The following is an 18,844-nucleotide window of genomic DNA, read 5'->3' as shown; positions in this document are numbered from 1 at the left end:
AATTTCTAATTAAAGTGAATTATAAATTTTAAAACACATGTGAAATCAATTTATATAAAAAAAATGGTGCCATGTTTTTGAAAGATGTGCTATGTGCAGAAGCGTTTTCGGATTTCCTTTATATGAGCCGCTCAGAAGCCAATGCGGTTAAGTCCATTTTTTGATATATACTGATTTTTGGAAATTTTGATGAAATAAATAATAATCTTCTTAGTTATTAAAGGATTTACTCGTTGGTTACTTTATACACTTTTCTAATTAAATTAATAAACCAAGAATTTTAAAAACTAATGTATCAAAAAACATTAATTTTCTCAATTTTTGTGTTTTGGACTTAACCGCATTGGCTTCTGAGCGGCTCATATAATACCCGCAATGATTTTTTGAAGCAATTATACGTAACTTATTTCGTTCTACACTTATAAAAACGCAGATATTTACAGTGTCAACAATAAGGCAATAAACAGTTAGACAATGTTTTTTATTATTTCTTTATTGCGTAGGGGAGAATGGTCTAAAACGGGCCCCGTTAGGTGAGACGGGCCCCTATCAAATCTCTTGTTTAGACAATAACCAATATAAATTTAACTGTAGAATATTGTGCAACAGACTATGAACATTTAAGAAAACCATCCGAAAAATAGTTTTTTTTTATTGGTATTTTTTGGCAAAAAGAATATTTGAAAGTAGTACTTTTGAAATGTTTTTGGGCTAAAAATTTTTTACTGTAATCGTTAAAAACACTAATGCTAATTGCATTTTGTAGATGCTTTCTAAAGCTTTAACATGTTATCTTTTAACTAGCACAAGATTTTTATGAGAATAGTCTAACAATTTATGTTTTTCACTGAATATCAATAACACACTCCAAACCGGTTGAAAGGGGCCCTGGATCCCATTTCATCTGTGCAATTAGTAAGATTTTACGCCAAAATATTTCAGCTTAGAGTCAGCTAAAAAAAGATTAAACTGGCGATATTATTAAAGTAGTGAACCCTTTTAATATTATTTTTATTCGAAATAGGTATTTGCAACGACTTCATTTGCTATTTTTATTTTAATTTAAAGCTATGTATTTGTATTTTTAAAAGTTTTTATAATCTTTTATTTGTGTCATTTATTTACCTATATATTTGAATATTGTTCAAAACTTGTACATTTTTGTGAAAATATGCAAATCTTACTTTAATTATATCAATTTTATCAATTCTTATTAAGTACAATGTATACATATTTTTTAAATATTTAAATATATAATATTGAACTTAATCTAAATGCTATTTTATACTTTATGTTTTTTTTTTTATTATATTTTTAAAGAGTTTGTAATATATAATTACAAGATTGTATATTACAATTGTATTGAATAATAATTGCAATATATTGAGAGTTATATATAATTACAAAAAAGTGCTAGTGTAAAATGTACATCCTAAGACGTTTTTTTATTTAGTTTAGTTCGATTGAATTGGACAATTTAATCAAACTAATCCAAACTAGTCCAATTTGACTGATTTTATAAGCTTTTTTTCTATCATGTCAGAAAAACAAAAAGGCAGTGTTGGAGTAAGAGGTCAATGTCATCAGCTATTGAGGCTGTAAGAAAAAAAGAAATAGGATTAAAAAAAGCATGCAAGCAGTTCAATGTTCCACGGAGTACTTTGCAAAGAAGGTATAGACATAATGTGAACTGTGTACAAGCCTCGTTGAAATCACTTGAATCAGTAAAATTTGTGTCTTCTATTGAAATGGAAAATGAGCTGGTGACTCATATCAAGCAAATGGAATTTATGCTTTTTGGTTTAACAGCTTAAGTTTTGTTTAAAGTTGCTTACCAGTTTGCTAAACTTAATAATCTCCATAAAAGGTTCAGTTCAAAAAATGAACAAGCTGGTGCTAATTGGTTTCGTGGATTTTTAACCCGACACCCGCAATTATCTGTAAGAATACCAGAGGTAATTTCTGCAGCAAGAGCACAGGGCTTTAATCAAGTCAGTGTCGGAAAGTTTTTTGATTTATTGCAAGCATTGCAGGAAAAGCATCACTTTTTTCCAGATCGAGTTTATAATGTTGATGCAACAGGCATCACTGCTGTTCCAAATAAGCCATCAAAAGTTGTTGCTATTCGTGGAAAGAAGCAGGTTGGATGCCTTACTTCTGCTAAGCATGGGTATTTGGTCACAGTAGAAATCTGCATGAGTGCGTCAGGCAATTTTCGTCAAAATAACGTTATTTTATTGTATCTTCCACCGCATTGTAGCCATAGACATCAACCTTTAGATGTAGCTTTTATGAAGCATTTAATGACCTATTATGCACAAGAGGTTGAAAATTGGCTGAAAAATCATCCTGGACGAGTTGTAACAATTTATCAAATAGCCGAACTGTTTAAAAATAACTACTCACGAGCTGCATCTACTATCACAGCTGGTAATGGTTTTGATAAGACTGGCATTTTCACGATAAATCGAAATGTTTTTACAGAAAATTATTTTGCTTCAGCACTTTCAACTGATATTCCTCTGTAGTTGCTCAATAAAAAAACAACAGAAGATGTTCCTGGGCAAACATTAATCTCGCCACGGCAGATTCTAGACATAGCTCAAAATGAGGATCTGCTCATTAAACTTCAGGCCTCAAAAGTTGTAACACCATGTGTTAATCAAGTTCTGACACGAAGTCTCATCTTTTCAGAGCCAGTTGTTCCACCAAAGGTATCAAATAAAACCCAATATTTTCCCTTGACAGAGGTTTTTCCTACTCCAAAGGTTTTTACTCCGTGGCAAAAAAAAATCATCAACACAAGGATTTACTACTGTTTTGACAAGCAGTCCATACAAATATAATTTGGAAGAAAACCATAATACAAAGATAATAAAAATGTTGTTAAAAGAAAACCGAAATTTACTAACAAAAACCAAGAGGGCAAAAAAAAAAAAAAGAGAGAAAAAAAAATCCCGAAAGCCAAAAAAAGACAGCGCTCCGTCAAAGAAACTGATAAAAATAAAAACCCAATAAAAAAAGCGATGCTATGTCCTGAAGCATTGAACAATAAAGATAACTTATCCTTACTACTTTACTGCTATAAGTAATAAATAAAACTGAGGTTTCATTTTTTTTAAATATTTAAAAAAGACCACTTTTAAATTTTGTTGAGCTAAATATTGTATTTATATTTAATACAATTATGAAAAACACTTATGTTTATTGTGTTTTTTGATGTTTTTTAAAATTAAACATATTATCTTTTTAATTTGCTCGAGAGTTGACACTTCAATTAAGGTACATTGTAAATTCTGCCTCAGTTAAGTTTACTCAGAGTGTCAAATTTTAATGCGAGCAATGAACAGAAGATTATGTACCATCAATAAATTAGTTACAATCATTTTTTGTTTAATAACCAGGTTTTATTCAGAAATTAAATGAGGGGCCCATTTTTGAGCTACCTTTAGGGTGAAACGGGTCCCTAGCTTCTTTTTGTTAAATGGTTATTTCTTAATGTAAGACACACCTTTAATTTTTTGATGTTAAATTGTTGAGCATAGATTAAATTTCCTGAAAAATACTTTGTTTGTAATTTTCGGTTGGTTATAGCTACCTGATTCTCCCCTAATTGAATATATATCTTGTTCATCTCTCAATTTTGCTTTTTCTTTTAAAAATTATTAGTAAGATGCTAATAACTTATCATGTTTTCGGTATAAATTATTAGCTGTTTTTGACGGAGTTGTTCTGCTTACAAACCAATTTTTATTTAATTCCATAAAAGAAAATTTGGGGCAATACTAAAAACAAAATATTTTTATTACCTAATTGTTACATATTATATCAAGTATTTTAAATTTCTTAACAACAATAAATTTTGATGAATGTCTTTAAATTGATTTATTTGTCATAATTGATGTTATGATCATATAATTTCATGGTATAGGTTATTTAGTTTTTTAGCACTAAATCTTGTATTAGTCAACTAATTTTATTTAGACTAAAAATGTTAGTCGAGTAATTTTAGTTAGACTAAAAATAAACTTAACTACCACGCCTATAAGAAATAGTATAATTTGCATTTTAATCCGGCTAAAGTTTGTTTGTTACGTGGTGTGAAGTTGCTTTTATAACCTTTTCAAAAAATAAACTCAAGCATTGTTATTTAGATTCATACTAACGTTTACAAATGTATATATATTATAAGTCAGCTTAGAATTACTCATTTTATGTACGTTTAACATTTTTAATATTTTATTTACAATATAAAAATAAGCTATGTAAAATATGCTCACGTATGTTATATCTTAGGTGGTGCGGTATTGCTTTTATAGCCTTTACAAATATCAAATTTAAATTTTTTTAAACTTGGTTTATGGATTATAGATTAGGAGAGAGAGAAAGAGAGAGAGTGAGAGAGGTCCAATCTAAATTATCTCAGTTAAAAATAGCAAATGTTATTTCAAACTGGACTTTTGCATTATTTTTAGTCAAAATCAATCCGTTTTTGCATTAACAAAAGTCGATCGTTTGCTGTCTTGTTTATTATTGTTAGATCAATAGTGAAATCACAGAAAAATACTTCCCCTCATCCTCCCCCTAAGTTTCCAGAGTTGCTTTTTAATTTCAGGCTAGTTTTTACTAAAAGAAGACATTTTCTTAAAACAATACTTCCTAGATATTTTTTTCTAATTTTCTAAAGCGAAAATTAGCCTACTGAAAATGTTCGAGTTTAAATCGAGAAATTTTAGCAAAATTACCACATACTATTCTCCAGATTAGGCACTCACAGAGTTCTGTTGTGTCAGAAAACAACAGCAACAAGAACAAAAAAAAAAGTCGAGGGGGATTAGCTTTTTCACCTTTTGCACATTTTCCAAATGCAATTCTGCATGACTCACAGATTCGTAAAGGAAATCTTGCACCCTCAAAGTCAGAGGTTTTTTTAAATTTTTCTGAACTGTGTTTTTTAAAAAACTGTCAACTCACTTGAAGCTTTTTCGAGGCTCAGAAACCAAGCAGCTTTTCTGTTATCTTTATGATTTCTTTGATGAGTAAGCATTTTGAAAATTTAAGAATGACAAAATATAGCATGGACAAAGCATTAATATCTTCAAACAGATGATTCGCTTAACTCTATCCATTCTAGTATACCAAAGCCTAGTTTTAGACGTCAAAGTTTAAACACAGTTAAATTTTTATTAAGCAAAGTTCATAGCTCTCTTTTTCAGATTTGTGAGCTATTCTTGATCAATTTTTTTGTCTTTTATAACCATAAGCTAGTAAATGCATATTTATAATTGATTTACTGAGGGAGGTTTAGTGAAACTAACTTGACAGGTAGAAGTTGTAGTATCTGTATCAGGAATTAAGAAAATTGACTGTAACACGCATAGTTATTGGCTAATAGGCGGCACCTCTGATCTATAACAATGTGTTAAACGTCCATCTATTAATACGTCCTTAGTTGGAGTACTCAAGTAACATTCATCATAGTGCACCAAAGAAAAGGGATGGTTTAAAAGATTTAAAATAATCCTTTTTAAATATTTTTGAATTCAAAATATCAATAAAAATTTTTTTACTGAATAAATTTCAATATTTTCAAGCAGTATACTGCTTACTACACATATGCTACACATATATGTGTTGTGTAATAAGAGAAACATCAGACATTTGTCCTTAGTATTTGAAAAAAGATATTTATTTAGCCTATTCACACTTTCAAATATAAAATCAAATTCTCTTTGTATTTTCCTGTTGAAAATTTGCTCGGCAACATGAAAAAGATTAGTAGGCCACAATTGGATACGATGGCAACAGATTGAGCACCGCTGGTTTAAGCATATAATTATTGCAGTTTTTTTTTTTTTTGTATAAAAACTTTACGTATAAAAAGCTTGATTTTTTCATAACTTTGATAAAACTGTGAATTTTGCAGAAACAATGCAGAACAAGTTTTGGGGACACCGAGGAAGCTTAGATATATTTGCCTAACATTCAAAATATTTGTGTCCCCATCTGCATTTTTTTAGCATCATTCTTTCTATATCCAATTTAAACTAATCATTGCTGATTCATTTGCCTCTCCTATAACTCCTTTTTTTTTAAGACAGCAGTTTAAAGGTATTTTTAAAACAGTTTTTATTCCTAGAATCAATACAATTTAATTCTACTAGAAGATTTAAAACTATTTTATCTTATTTGAAAAGTAGGTATTATACAAAACCTTTATTTCAGACTGGCAGTTTTTTGAAATTCTAATAACATATTAGTATGAACCATAACTATTTTTTGCCCAATTTTATTTAAAACCACTTTTTAAGTACACTGTTAATTTTTTTAAAATTATCTGTTTATTAAGTTTATTTTAAAGGTCACTTATGTGTCACGCAGCTATGTTAAAGGGTTGGTTTGGTAAAAACAAATTTCACTTGAGTTTGGGATGGCTATACTTGTGAGTAGGTTTGAACTCTTATTGTTATATTCATTTTGTTCATCTTTTATAATGGTTAAACATCAGTTTATACACTTTGGTTTTTACATTTAGTTTGCCTTACAATAGGAAGCACTAAATTTAGTAACATTATGCTGTTACGTCATCTGCATTACCCTTTTTAGACCAAAACTCTGTTTGGTAAAGTTGTTTTGATATCTATATATCATTACTTTAATATATCGCGAGGTTAAAATAATTTTGTTCTATCTCCAATTTTAAAAGTTGGGAGAAAATGAGTTATTAATTTTAGTTAGTAATAATAACTTTTAAAATACGCATTACTTTATAAATTTTTTTCTAAATAATTTGCTTAAACATAAATTATTTAAAGCATAAGTTATTATTTTTTTAAAAACAAAAGTTAAAACTTTAAAAAATGTTTACTTTTAAAAAAAATCAAAAACTTTCTCCCAACGTTTAAACTTGGAGATAGAACAACATAATTCTAACCTCGCGACATGAAATGTGAAAAATTTATATATTAATACAAAAAATAAATACTTTTATACATCTTACATACTTTACAAATATCTACAACTTTACAACTATTTAACATAATGACAAACAACTAAATTTATAATACTAAAAAGGATAATCACACTTGAAAGATGCATCTAAACCTATACTGGGTTTCTCAATCACTGAACTTAATCCTTAGGTTATACCTGTTGTAATGAATTATTTTTCGTTAAAGGATTAAATCCTATGGTTAATCCGCTACAAGGGACTAATGATTTGACAACCAAACAATTTGAAATTAACAATTTAAATTTATTATTATAGCCCTATATTTAATCCAAAATAAAATAAAATATTTTTGTACATGTCAATGCAATCATTTTCAATCAGAATCAATATCTGATATGTCGTCAATCGTCATCGCTTGTGAGTCTTCTAATGTTTCCGGCATCAAGAGTCCTATTGTCTCACTGGAGAACGGTTTTCTTTTTTTCAGGGGTCTTTTTCTCATACTGCTTAGCAAAGGATCCGAAGTTAGCAGAAGTCTGTTTAAAATATCTCTATTACAGTTTTCTTGCAAAGACTTCCTCGCATAATTCTGCCGATAAAGATGGAAATGTTTGTTTCTGGCTTCGACTGCTTCTTCTGATGGCTGGCCAATAGACAGTATAGCCTGTTCAATTATTGTGATGCCATGTCTTAAAACTTTATGCATAGTCGGCGTCGTTGGGTGCCATGCATATAAATCAACATAAAGTTTAGCCGTCTCATTTGCAAAACTTTCAAAATTTTTTACATTAATTTGATGCTTACTCGAAATTGCTTCCAAAATGACATTACATTTTTTTATAAGAGTTATATCAACCCCTGTGATGCGGGAAGCGGTTAAGGGATCGGCGAAAAATCTTCTTGATGTATTCCCATCATTACTGTTCCCAAATCCAGCCTTAGGAATATCAACCAACAGCCCTAATTCATCTTTAAAGGCATTTTGAATTTTTTGTTTTGTTTCCGCTAGTATTTTTTTATCTTCTTCTGTTCTTGCTTGCCATTTTTTTATTGGTATTTTATACGACATATGCAGCAAGGATTCAAAAAATCTGTTTCTTGCGTGCAGTATTGATAGCCCAAAGTTCAGTGTTTCACGGCTTTCTGTCGTTTTTTTATTCAAGTCATCAAAATCTTTTGAAGTTTGCCCACATATATAGCATCTCATTGTTGATGTCGTATTTGTAGCAGCATTGCAAACTTTTCCATCAATCATAGTAAAAAGAAATACATGCTTTATTTGCAAATTACCACCAAAAGCGTTTATTATTTCACTTTTTCTCAAGCCTTTTATTTGGTTCTCTATGTATTCGATTTCATCATTCGTTACGTCTTTGCTCTCCCGAATAAAACGGATTCTTATTGGTCGGCAATACCTTGTAGATGATGGTGCTGGGTTTTGCCAAAGCACCTTCTTTTGGTTACCAATATGGCATATGAGCCGTAGGGGCACAAAAGAACTTTGAAATATGTTAGCGTCGCTATCATCGCTGTTTTGAAATTTTTGTTTAAACGTTTGTTGTTGCGAGCCATCAGAACCCCATTTCGAAATCAATTCTAAATTATTTCTTTCTTTTTCATTTAAATTTTCAATAATTTCATTCATATAACAACATAATCGCCTAGACGTGTGATCCAGAAGATCTTGTAATTTAATTTCTGAACAAGTTTCTGTAACTGTTATCGATTCTTCTGGTGGATAACATTCCTCTTTGGCTTTTTTTTTTATAAGTGAATAACATGGATAGATATTCTTGTTGGCTGCATGAATAATTTCATATTGTTTTTTAGTCATATCAGCTTCCACAAAAATTGACAACGCTTCTGATGGTGTGTGCTTTTTAATGATATCTTCAGTAGATGTGTCACTTTTTCTATATTGTTTGGCTTTTATTGGTGTAAATAAAATTTCCTTTATGACGTTAGACGCGTCACTGTTCCCTGCAGCACGTTGACTCATTTGAGCAGCATACATCAACTGCTCACAAGGTATATGTTCCCTTAAAACCCTTGTTTTTCGCCTTCTCGTTGGTGAACTCGATTCATAAAATTCTTTTGACGGTCGGCCGGGTTTTGCTTTAACAATGCACCAATAAAAACAGATTTTGACAAAATTTTGAAAATTTACTTTTGATCAACTTTTTTGTATAAATACTCCACTGTGAATTGGTGAAAAAAGAATATCCGTTGCATTTTTTAAAGCAATTTTCAACTCTTGAACACTGCCGACGTTAGAGATTGTATACAAAGTTTTAATTATTGTTGTCACAAACGGAATGCAGGGTGTAAGAATAAATACCTAATAACGTTTTTGTTGCCTCCCCATAAACACTTATTATATTCACCACTTTTTCACAGAGGCTCCAATCCTGGACAGAAAATTCAATTCCAAGCGAAAGAAACTTAATTAAGGTGATAGTAATGGCTGGCTTCAGGAGTAAAGTTTGCTCAAGCATGTAATAAATAGAGTTCTATCTTGTGGTAACATCATTTTTTTAGCCAAGTCTGTCTTTTAAATCCATTTGGATTTCTCGCTGTCTGTAAAGTTCAGCGTAGAAAACAGTTTAATGGGATGCGTAAGAACAGAGTTTTCGACTCTTTGAATTCAGTTCGTCTAATTGGATTGGATCTAAAAATAGTTCTTTCTTAGTTAAAAGTGTATGGGATTGGTTAAGCTGACTCATAACTACAGCTTGGTTCATTGAAGGCGGGTTTTACATTTGTTGCAACGTCTCTTAAGCAGACTTCAAATTTTAAAGAAATTTCCTTCAAAAAACCACTGTTGGAGTTCAAGAATTATCATTTTAAATACTGATTTGTGTAGTTTTGGCCTTTTTCAGAATTAGAGTAAATTTTTGAAGAAGTTTGAACCCAGTTCGGCATTGGAGATTTTATTATCTCAGCTTTTTGTTTTTTTGGTTGTAAATCGAAAATTGTCTTTCTCTTGTTTGAATTCAGCTCAGCTTCTTCATTTCCTTTTGGATTTCCTAAACTTTCTGGCGTAAGCTTGATGTCAGAATGATGATTCTTAAGGTGTGTCGTTAGTCAATATAATTCTTGTTTTTTTGGGTTATCAGATCCTCTTAAAACTTTGCCGTTGCAGATTTTGCACTGAACTATTCTTGGATTGTTTTAAAAATTATACACGTAACAGCAATATTATCTTTCAAACAATAACGATAAAAAACATTACAAAATATGAATATTAACTTAAAATGAATTTAAATATGAAAGCTCATTAGTTTTCAATCTAATCCAAATCTTGTTTCCATTAATTCTTAAACTCAAGATTTAGTTAAAAAAATTTATTTAGATTTTTTTTATCAAAAAAATGATAAAGCTATAATGCTAAATGAAGCTTTTTGATATTATGATAATTTTGATACTTTTGGTTGTATTTTGAACCGGTCTGAACCAAAAATTGAAATATACCTGGAACGGAATCGGAATTTCGGTTCCGAAAAAAATTGTAGCCGAAACCGAGACCGAACCGAATTTCGCTCGATCACAAAATGCGAACGCAAAGTGACGGCTTACTTCTAATACTCCCATTATAGCCAATACGTGCGTTTGTTTTTTGCAAAGATTTTTTAATATCAGAAATCTCGATAATACGACAAATAAAATGTAGACTTTGTTAAAAGGTATTGCCTTTCCTGCTTCAAAGGCAAGTATTTGAGACCAAAAAATAATGCTGAATATTCATGAAATGCTGAAAACAACTTATTTAAAGCTAAATAAAAAGGATCACTCAAAGCTTGTCTAAACTTCTGGAAAAATTATTCAGCGGATAACCCAGACCTTCCTAACATGCTCCCACCTAACAAAAAACATTCAAGTACGTTCGAAAAACGTTGGGAACGTTCTTAGAACGTACCCAATCGTTTTTAACGTTCTACGAAAATTTCTTAAACGTTTTGTGTTAGCTGGGCATTATTCAAAATGTCGAAAAAAGCTTGGTGGTAATTAAGGTAATCATAAATATATATTGATATATAATCTAACTTAGTAAAAAATCAGATACATTACTATTGTTACCATTGTTACGTTCACAATAAACACCAAAGGAAGAAAATGTGAATGTTTTATATGTGAAAATGAGTGCAAAAAATGGTTGAATGTGTATCAAGAAGACTTGTGTATCAAGGCGCTAGAAACGTTGCAAATGAAACTACAGAAAGACAATAGAACTTCATGACCATTGTAAAATCAACATCTCCTGCAATTCAAAAAAATGTTTTGTTAAATTCTATCAAAGACTTGAGCACAAACAAACCAGGGAACAACTTTTCTTTAAAAAATTTTGGTCAAAACCAGCTCGCTGTCTCTGTCAGAATAATGGGTTTAAGAGACCTTTCTCATCTTTGGAAAAATTGAACAAACGTCAACTAAAGCTTCATTCAGGAAAAGTTTTGCTGCTTAAAAATCATTTTAAATAATAATTTTCATATGAGTTAAAACCCAATTTTTACGATAATTTAATTATGATTTCTGGAGGAAGTGAGGAAAGAAGGAAAAGTGTTGACTCTGGTTTTAATATTTAACTGGTTGAAAACGAAGCTCATTATTATTCTATTGTGATAAACTTCCTTTTTCACTAAATTAAGTTAGATGTTATTGCAGACTACTTCCGCTTAAGTGGGGATATATTCTTCGAGCAATTCAATGGGATCCATGACCGAAAAAGATCTAATGGTAAACATAAGCAAACAGTGAAGTTATCAGTCACATTTTTATAGATAATTTTAAGATATTTTAAAGATAACAAGTATAATATTTTAAAGATAAACAAATATAGATATTTTAAAGATAACTAGATTACAATCATTTATTAAATTTTTTTTTTTGATTAAAGTTGGTAAAAAAGATACGTCTATTGTGTAATGCACTTATATTGAAGAAGCAAATGATGTTGATATCAAGTTCGGTGAAGATGGAGGACAGGGATTCTTTAAAGTTGCTTAGTCAATCACACTAAAACCAGAGTTAAAAAATAATTAAATCTCAGAGAATTTGAGCAAGTTTGATGAATATGCGTTCAAAGGTTTAAACGGTTCAAATGTTCAAAAAACTATTAAGTTGAGCATTTACATTAACTAAACAAAATCTGCAAATAACTTTGGATTAAACATTTCTTCCTTAGATTGCACACCATTTGAAGACCTAAAGGCTTTACTTCAAGTGGTCGGAAAACAAACTACAATATTAAAGCACCCTTGTCCGTTTTATATGATCTCATCTTCTAACTTAGCTGATCATCATACATCAAATAGCTAATCATCATATATTAAATAAATTATGCAGGTTGTAAAACCAATTGATGGCTGATAGCACAAAATTAAAAAAAGCAAAAGAGTACACAAATTTTTAATCCCCCTTTATCAGTAGAATGCAAAAAAAAAAAAAAATTTACCTCGTTGGTATTCCTGATCTAGATACACTTTAAAACAGGAATATTTAAGAGTTCTATGCAAGTGTTGTAGACAGAAGTTTAAAAGGTTTTATATAGTGTTTTTGTTGATTATTTAATCTAGATGGACAAGCCCCAAGCAAGTGTTGTAGACAGAAGTTCAAAAGGTTTTATATAGTGTTTTTGTTGATTATTAATTCGATTCCAGAAATGTTGGTTTACCAATTTAAACATTTTGTTTTATAGCAGAAAAATTATTACTGCTATCGTTGTTCTGGTGAATTCAGAAAACTTTTCATCAAATAAAAATAAATTAATGAGCGCTTCTGTTAAATACCAAAGATGTTAATTTGGTTGTTTAAGATTTTAAGGTCGGTTAATAACAAAGTTAGTAACAAAGATGTTAAGCCTGTTAATTAACCGGTTAAATCACTGCAGTTGCAATATTTGAATGTTCTTCTTGACATCAGTTCGTTGCAAAAAAAAGTTTAAAATTGTCAAGTGGAACAAATACCTAAATGCCCAAGCAAAGGAACTGTATGGAATAAAAAAGAGCAATAAGCATAGCCGTGCTAAAATATAAATATATCAGATGAGAGTTACATTTTGAGAATTTAAATAGAATGACACATAAAGCTTGAAGTGTGAATTTCAGCTAGTTTGTAAATTCTAAGTATTCTGTCTTCTGATAGTTGCTTTCCAAGGTAGATAACAGTTAATTCTACCATTTTAACTCCTTTTAAGAACTGAATTAGCATGATTAAATATTTTGAATTTAATATCAGTGGACCACTCAAAAATTTAAGTTATTAATAAAAATCCTTCAAAATTCGGCTCAGAATTGTTTTAAAAGAGGTTATCTCCTCGAAAAGCAGTGAAAGGATGTTTAATGTAAAGCTATTTATGTTGATGACGACATTCTAGCCATAGAATAATATCGGGAGATTTTTTTGATGATTCAGCATTTTAATGACAACAATAAGAGTCAACGAAGCAACTTTAATACTTTGAGAATGGTTCAGAAATTTTCCTAAATTTATAAACTCCAATAGATTCATGTTCAAGAACTTCAAAAATGATGTTCTTAAGACTTCATAATCAAATGCGTCGTTTTTCAAACTTTATTAGAAAACACGATTTATAAAAAGTATGAAAATCAGCAGAAAAACTGGATCTTTTTTGTGTTTGTAAAATCAAATACTTGTAACACTTAAGATTGAAAATGTGCACAAACAAAAAGGACTAAAAAAAGGGACTTGGATTTCAATAATGAAAAGGTTCTAAAGTTGGTTTGTAACAATTTTCAAAATAAAAAAGAAAAATTTATATAAAAGAAATTATTGTTTCAAAGAAACTTATCATAAAATTATAGCTAAAAGATGGCAGAATGGCACATAATAAATATAATAGTGTTTTCAGACAAAGTTCATAGATGTTTATCATGTTGGAATGTATGAGGTTACTACAAATTAGTAAATTAATCTAATGTAAATCTTCATCGAAACTTTATGGCCTTCACTGTTAATGTTATTGACAATGTTATTGACTTTTTTCACTGTTTCAAATTTTTTTCTTGTAAAACTTTTTCAAACTTTTTTTTAGGACAAACTTTAGTTGATTGTTAAAGTTTTCCTCAAAAAAAAAAAAGAAGAACACTTCAGACAATCAAAACTTTATTTGCCTATCACTTTGACTCTAATTTCACAAAGCCCTTGTTGTTTTTTCCCATGTACAAGAATTCATTCAATATCTCGGAATTTCACTAAGATTTCACTAAGACTTAGTGAACAGGTAACTGAAGCAATTCGTTTAAATTTCAAAGATCACTAGAAAAGATGCAAAAGCGACAAATCGCATTCAAAGTATAACTCAAAGCTTTTTCAGTGCATTGTTGATTACTACAACAAAAATTTGTAAAGTCATCAAAGAAACTTTTCAATTGTATTTTAAACGCATATGCTTAAAAGTTTTTTGCAAGAAAACACCCTTCCAATAGAAACAAGTGTACGAAATTGGAATTATTTGCACATTTAATCTTTGACCATTTTAATGCCTACGCGTTATAAAGAGTTAAAAAATTTGTTGCAATAAAATCGCATTTTTCTGTACCTACTTTGATAAGTTTCCTGAAATATAATTTAAGAAAATTATCCTGAGTTAAGTGCAGCCTGAATTTCTAAAGAGCAAAATTGAAACCAAAGATTGGCTTCGAAAAAAGAAAACGCTTTCTTCTTTTCAAACTGAAGCAACGCTCTGGAAAAGTTAAATAAAAATTGAAAGTTAAATGGTAATTATGAGATTGTAACTCAGTTTTATGAGATGCGCATTGAAATATTGAAAAAAATACTCTGCGACAAATTCATCTGAATGTTTGAGAAGCGTCCGGTTTCATTGATGGATCTTGAAATAGTCCAGTTTTTAGGCCAACAAATTTTTCCATTCAGAGGAAAGGGAAATAAAGTTAATTTTGATAAACAAACAACAAATTTATTGTCTGTCATTCAAGGAGTCTGTTTTTCTGACTAAACCATTTGTTCTTCCACAATCAAGTAATTTTCACATTCACGATCATGTGATTTTCACATTGAAAAATTACAAAATTTTTTTACCATCTTTTTTCTTTTTAAAATGTGAGCTTTTACGATGACATCAAGTTTACTGATCAATGAGAACTCTTGAAAGCATTCTTTAAGCATCTAAAAATTTTCCCTTTTTTAAAATATTGTTCTTTTGATGTTAGGTCTTTTTAAAACAACTTTTATTTTAAACAAACTTAAAATCATCACTAAACATAAGATTTTACATGGTTAAGTATTGTGTTAGATTTGTCAGCAAACGTCCTATATATTTGGTTAACTAAGCTTTTCTCAACATCTACGAGGTGATGTATAATTTCTCTGATGTTTCCTGTTTTTGTGAAACCACTTCACGTATTTAATAACTATTCTACACAGATTAAAAGTCATCAACGCAATGTAACTGTGAACTTCATTTGTTCTGCTTTGTCCTCGTGGCTCAATCAGATCATTGGTTGTGAGCATTTTATGCTAGAAGACAAGAGTGTATGTATATCTAATAAACTATAATTACTTCTAATAAACTATAATTATTTCTAATAAACTATAATTATTTCTAATAAACTATAATTAATTATCTTTAATTAACTAAACCGTTTTTATTCAGAAGTGGTAATGATTGAAAGAAATTTCATTTTGTTATTAGAACCGAGTTTTTAACTGCTTTCTTACCAAATGTTTGTTTATTATGGGTTTTATAACTTTATAGTTCGAAAACCTTATTACTATCATTAATATTGTTGATTTTATTATTATTACTTTTATTATTACTATTATTAAAATAACTTTTATAATGTAGAATATTTTGTAGACAGTTCCTATATCTGTAGTGACAGTTGCAAAATGATAAATATTTTTACTGTACCTTAATGTAAATTTGAAATATTTTTGTTCAAACAGTTCCCTCAAATAAAATTTTAAACATGTATATAAGAAAACTGTTAAATAATGAGTTTCTGATAGGTTACTAATTTAAAACGTTGTTCTCTGTCACGATTTTCGTGAGCATGACTTATTTTGCGATGATGCGAGTGCATTTTTGTGGATAAATTTACAGGTAAAAATCGAAACCGATTGCTTTGTGCGGCAGTTATTATCGGTTGATAGATTCGGGCTTAAACAACTGATAAATAAACTCATTAAACCGCAAACCATACTCGATTTCCATTCTGAGCATAGGTAAATTTACCTAACATAAGGCTTAAATATTGGTGTGTAACGATTGTCAAATTTAGATTTATTTCTTTTCTTGGATTATTTGTGTTAGCATTTTATTATTGTTTAATAGTTTTTAAAGGCAGATAAAATTTGAATTAAGTATTAAGTGATAGCTTATAAGTGGTAATGAGGATATTGTGCAGATACAAAGATTTTTTAAATGTACGCAGCGTTGAGCTAAAACCAGGTTGTTTAAGGTGCACTAGCAATTGATTCGTTTCTTCAAATGTAATTTGCAAGCCTTCGTTTAGTAATTTTAAAACATTCGAAGTAATTGCATTGGTTCTAAAACTCGCGTATCAAATTTAAATCTCATTTTTTATTTAAAAGGTAATTATGAAGACCACAAAGGGAAAAAAGGTTTTAAAATTTTTAAGTTATCCCCTTATCAATTAGATATACAAACACCGTTTGTTTTGAATCAGGTTATAAGGGTGACCGTGGTTTGTTTGTTTGGTTTTTATATTAATATTGTTATATTGTTTTGTTATATTATACGCATTAAAAGATTTCTTACTTTTCAATCAAACGAGAATGCGCAGCGTTAGATTGCTGCTTTTCGTTGCGATTTGTGTTGCGATGACATATGGCACAGACAAAGATTTGCCGGATTTTGCAGATCAGATCCTTGAGGTTTGTTTTTAGTAATTTTATATGAATGCCAGGAGGTCGAGCCAAACAATAACTATACTTAATAATTTTCAATCCAGATGCTGTTACTATTAAATGATTAATTCTTTAAGAATACCAAAGTATTCATTCAATTGCTGATTAAAAAATATTGATTTACTTATTCAAAGATATAAAAACCATTTCAAGAGACATGATTTTCCCGCCTTCATTAAAATTAGGTTTTTCTAGAATGCACAGTCAAAAGTTAAAACAGTTTTTAACTTTTGACTGTGCATTCTAGAACAAGTTTAATTTTAGTAAATCAAAAGTTATTATTTGAATTCTCTGATTGTTCAGGATTCAAAACCAGATTCGGGGGAATTAGTAAAGTCCAATCTCCATCCTTCTCAAAAGGAAAAAAAAAAAAGAGGGCTCTTCTGAAAAATGTAATTCTGGACAGGTGTACTCTAAATGTTAAAATTTCTTAAGCTTATTTTAAAATCTACTACATTTTTTATCTTAGCTCATGATTCGTGTGTTAATCGTCATAATTTATAACTCTTTTGTTAATCCCGCAGTTAAAAGGCGTAAAATAATTTAATATTTTAGCATTAAACGATCTCATAAAAAGCTCATAAAAGGGTTAAACGCTCTCGCTCATAAGAGGCTCAAAAAGTTGTTCAAATTATTGTGGAAACCAAAGTAGATAAATTCCAAAGTAGTCGCATGCTTGTTTCTTTTAAATACGTTTTCGTTTAATAATTTTGTTATTTGTTTTTATTGTTAATATTTAATTATTGTATCATTTATAGGCGCCGCAGCTTTTAATATAAAAATATAACAATTTAATGACAAAGTGGCAAATTATGGTAAATTAACGTTTTACAGCTTACAAAACATGCTATTAAAAAAATGGCTTATAAAAAAAAAAAACTTATTATTTTGTTGGATATCCATTATTTTTTATTACTGCAGCAATCCTACGAGGCATTGAGTCCACTAAATTGCCCAAATCTTCAGTGCTGATCACGTGAAACCAGGACTTGATTATGGCCTCTATTAATTGCAGCTTGTTCCCAGGTTTTTCTTTCCTTACAAGTTTTTTCAGTTGAGACCACAGGTTTTCTATCGGATTCACGTCCGGACTGTTTCCAGGCCACTTCAAAACGTTTATCTTTTTGACTTTAAACCAATTTTTGACAATTTTTGACATGTAGCACTGTCCTGCTGAAACACACAGGTTTCTATTTTGCCCTCAAACAAATCATCAATGGGAGTAATTTGGCTTCTAATACGTTTTCTTGGTATTTTATGGCGTTTAAAGTACGATACACAATGTGGATACGAACCACAGCATCTGGTCATGCATCCCCACACCATTACACTTATGAGATACGTCATTGTAACCAATGTGCACTCAGGTAAAAGATCTTCAAGGGCCTTTTTCTCACATAATTGATTCCATCACTTCCAAAAATGGAAATTTGCTTTCATCACTCCAAATAACTCTTTCCCAGCCTTCCACTCCTTGTGTTCTTTTGCCCAAATCAAACGATTCTTTCGTTGTTTTTTGTTTAAATAAGTTTTTTTCTGGGTCTTCTTGCTTTTAAATCATTTTCAAAAAGTCTTCGGTGAATTGTTCTTGAACTAACCAAAACCCCGGCGGCCTCTAAATCATTTTTAATTTCAGCTGAAGTTGCTCTTCGGTTCTTAGGTGCAAGCCTCATTATAATCCTGTCATCGTTGGCAATTGTCTTCTTAATTTTTTAATTTTTTTTTGGCATATTTTTGAAAGTATTGGTTGCCTTAAACTTTTCGCACACCTTCCTCACTCCTCCAGATTTTGTAGCTCCATTTCCCAACTTTTTGGCGATTTCCATGTACGAATAACCTTCTCCACGTAATGTAACAATTTTCAATCGCTTTGTAGGTGACCTATATCCTTTCGCCGTTGTAGATAAAATACCATTTTAAAAAACACACTAAATCTTCGAGAGCACTGTCCACTTTTCACCAGCAATTTTTGAAACTCAACTA

General features: G+C 30.0%; 1 protein-coding gene across 1 annotated transcript in view; it reads left to right on the top strand.

Moving 5' to 3' along the window:
• The first annotated feature begins 16,210 nt into the window (after positions 1-16,210).
• The window catches only part of LOC145187289 (uncharacterized), a 14,270-nt gene continuing 11,636 nt past the window's right edge, over positions 16,211-18,844 (top strand). Inside the window, exons 1-2 of the mRNA XM_090075332.1 lie at positions 16,211-16,392; positions 16,526-16,828. Coding sequence (XP_089931458.1) covers positions 16,730-16,828 — 99 coding nt within the window. The 5' untranslated portion in view covers positions 16,211-16,392; positions 16,526-16,729. The remainder of the gene's footprint in view (positions 16,393-16,525; positions 16,829-18,844) is intronic.

Source organism: Hydra viridissima, unplaced genomic scaffold (genome assembly GCF_058129835.1).
Source record: "Hydra viridissima isolate aposymbiotic clone 2 unplaced genomic scaffold, HvirCarnegie_v1 scaffold_20, whole genome shotgun sequence".
Classification (NCBI taxonomy): Eukaryota; Metazoa; Cnidaria; class Hydrozoa; order Anthoathecata; family Hydridae; genus Hydra; species Hydra viridissima.
The sequence above is the reverse complement of the archived record's forward strand: the minus strand, read 5'-3'. Positions and strand labels throughout refer to the sequence as shown.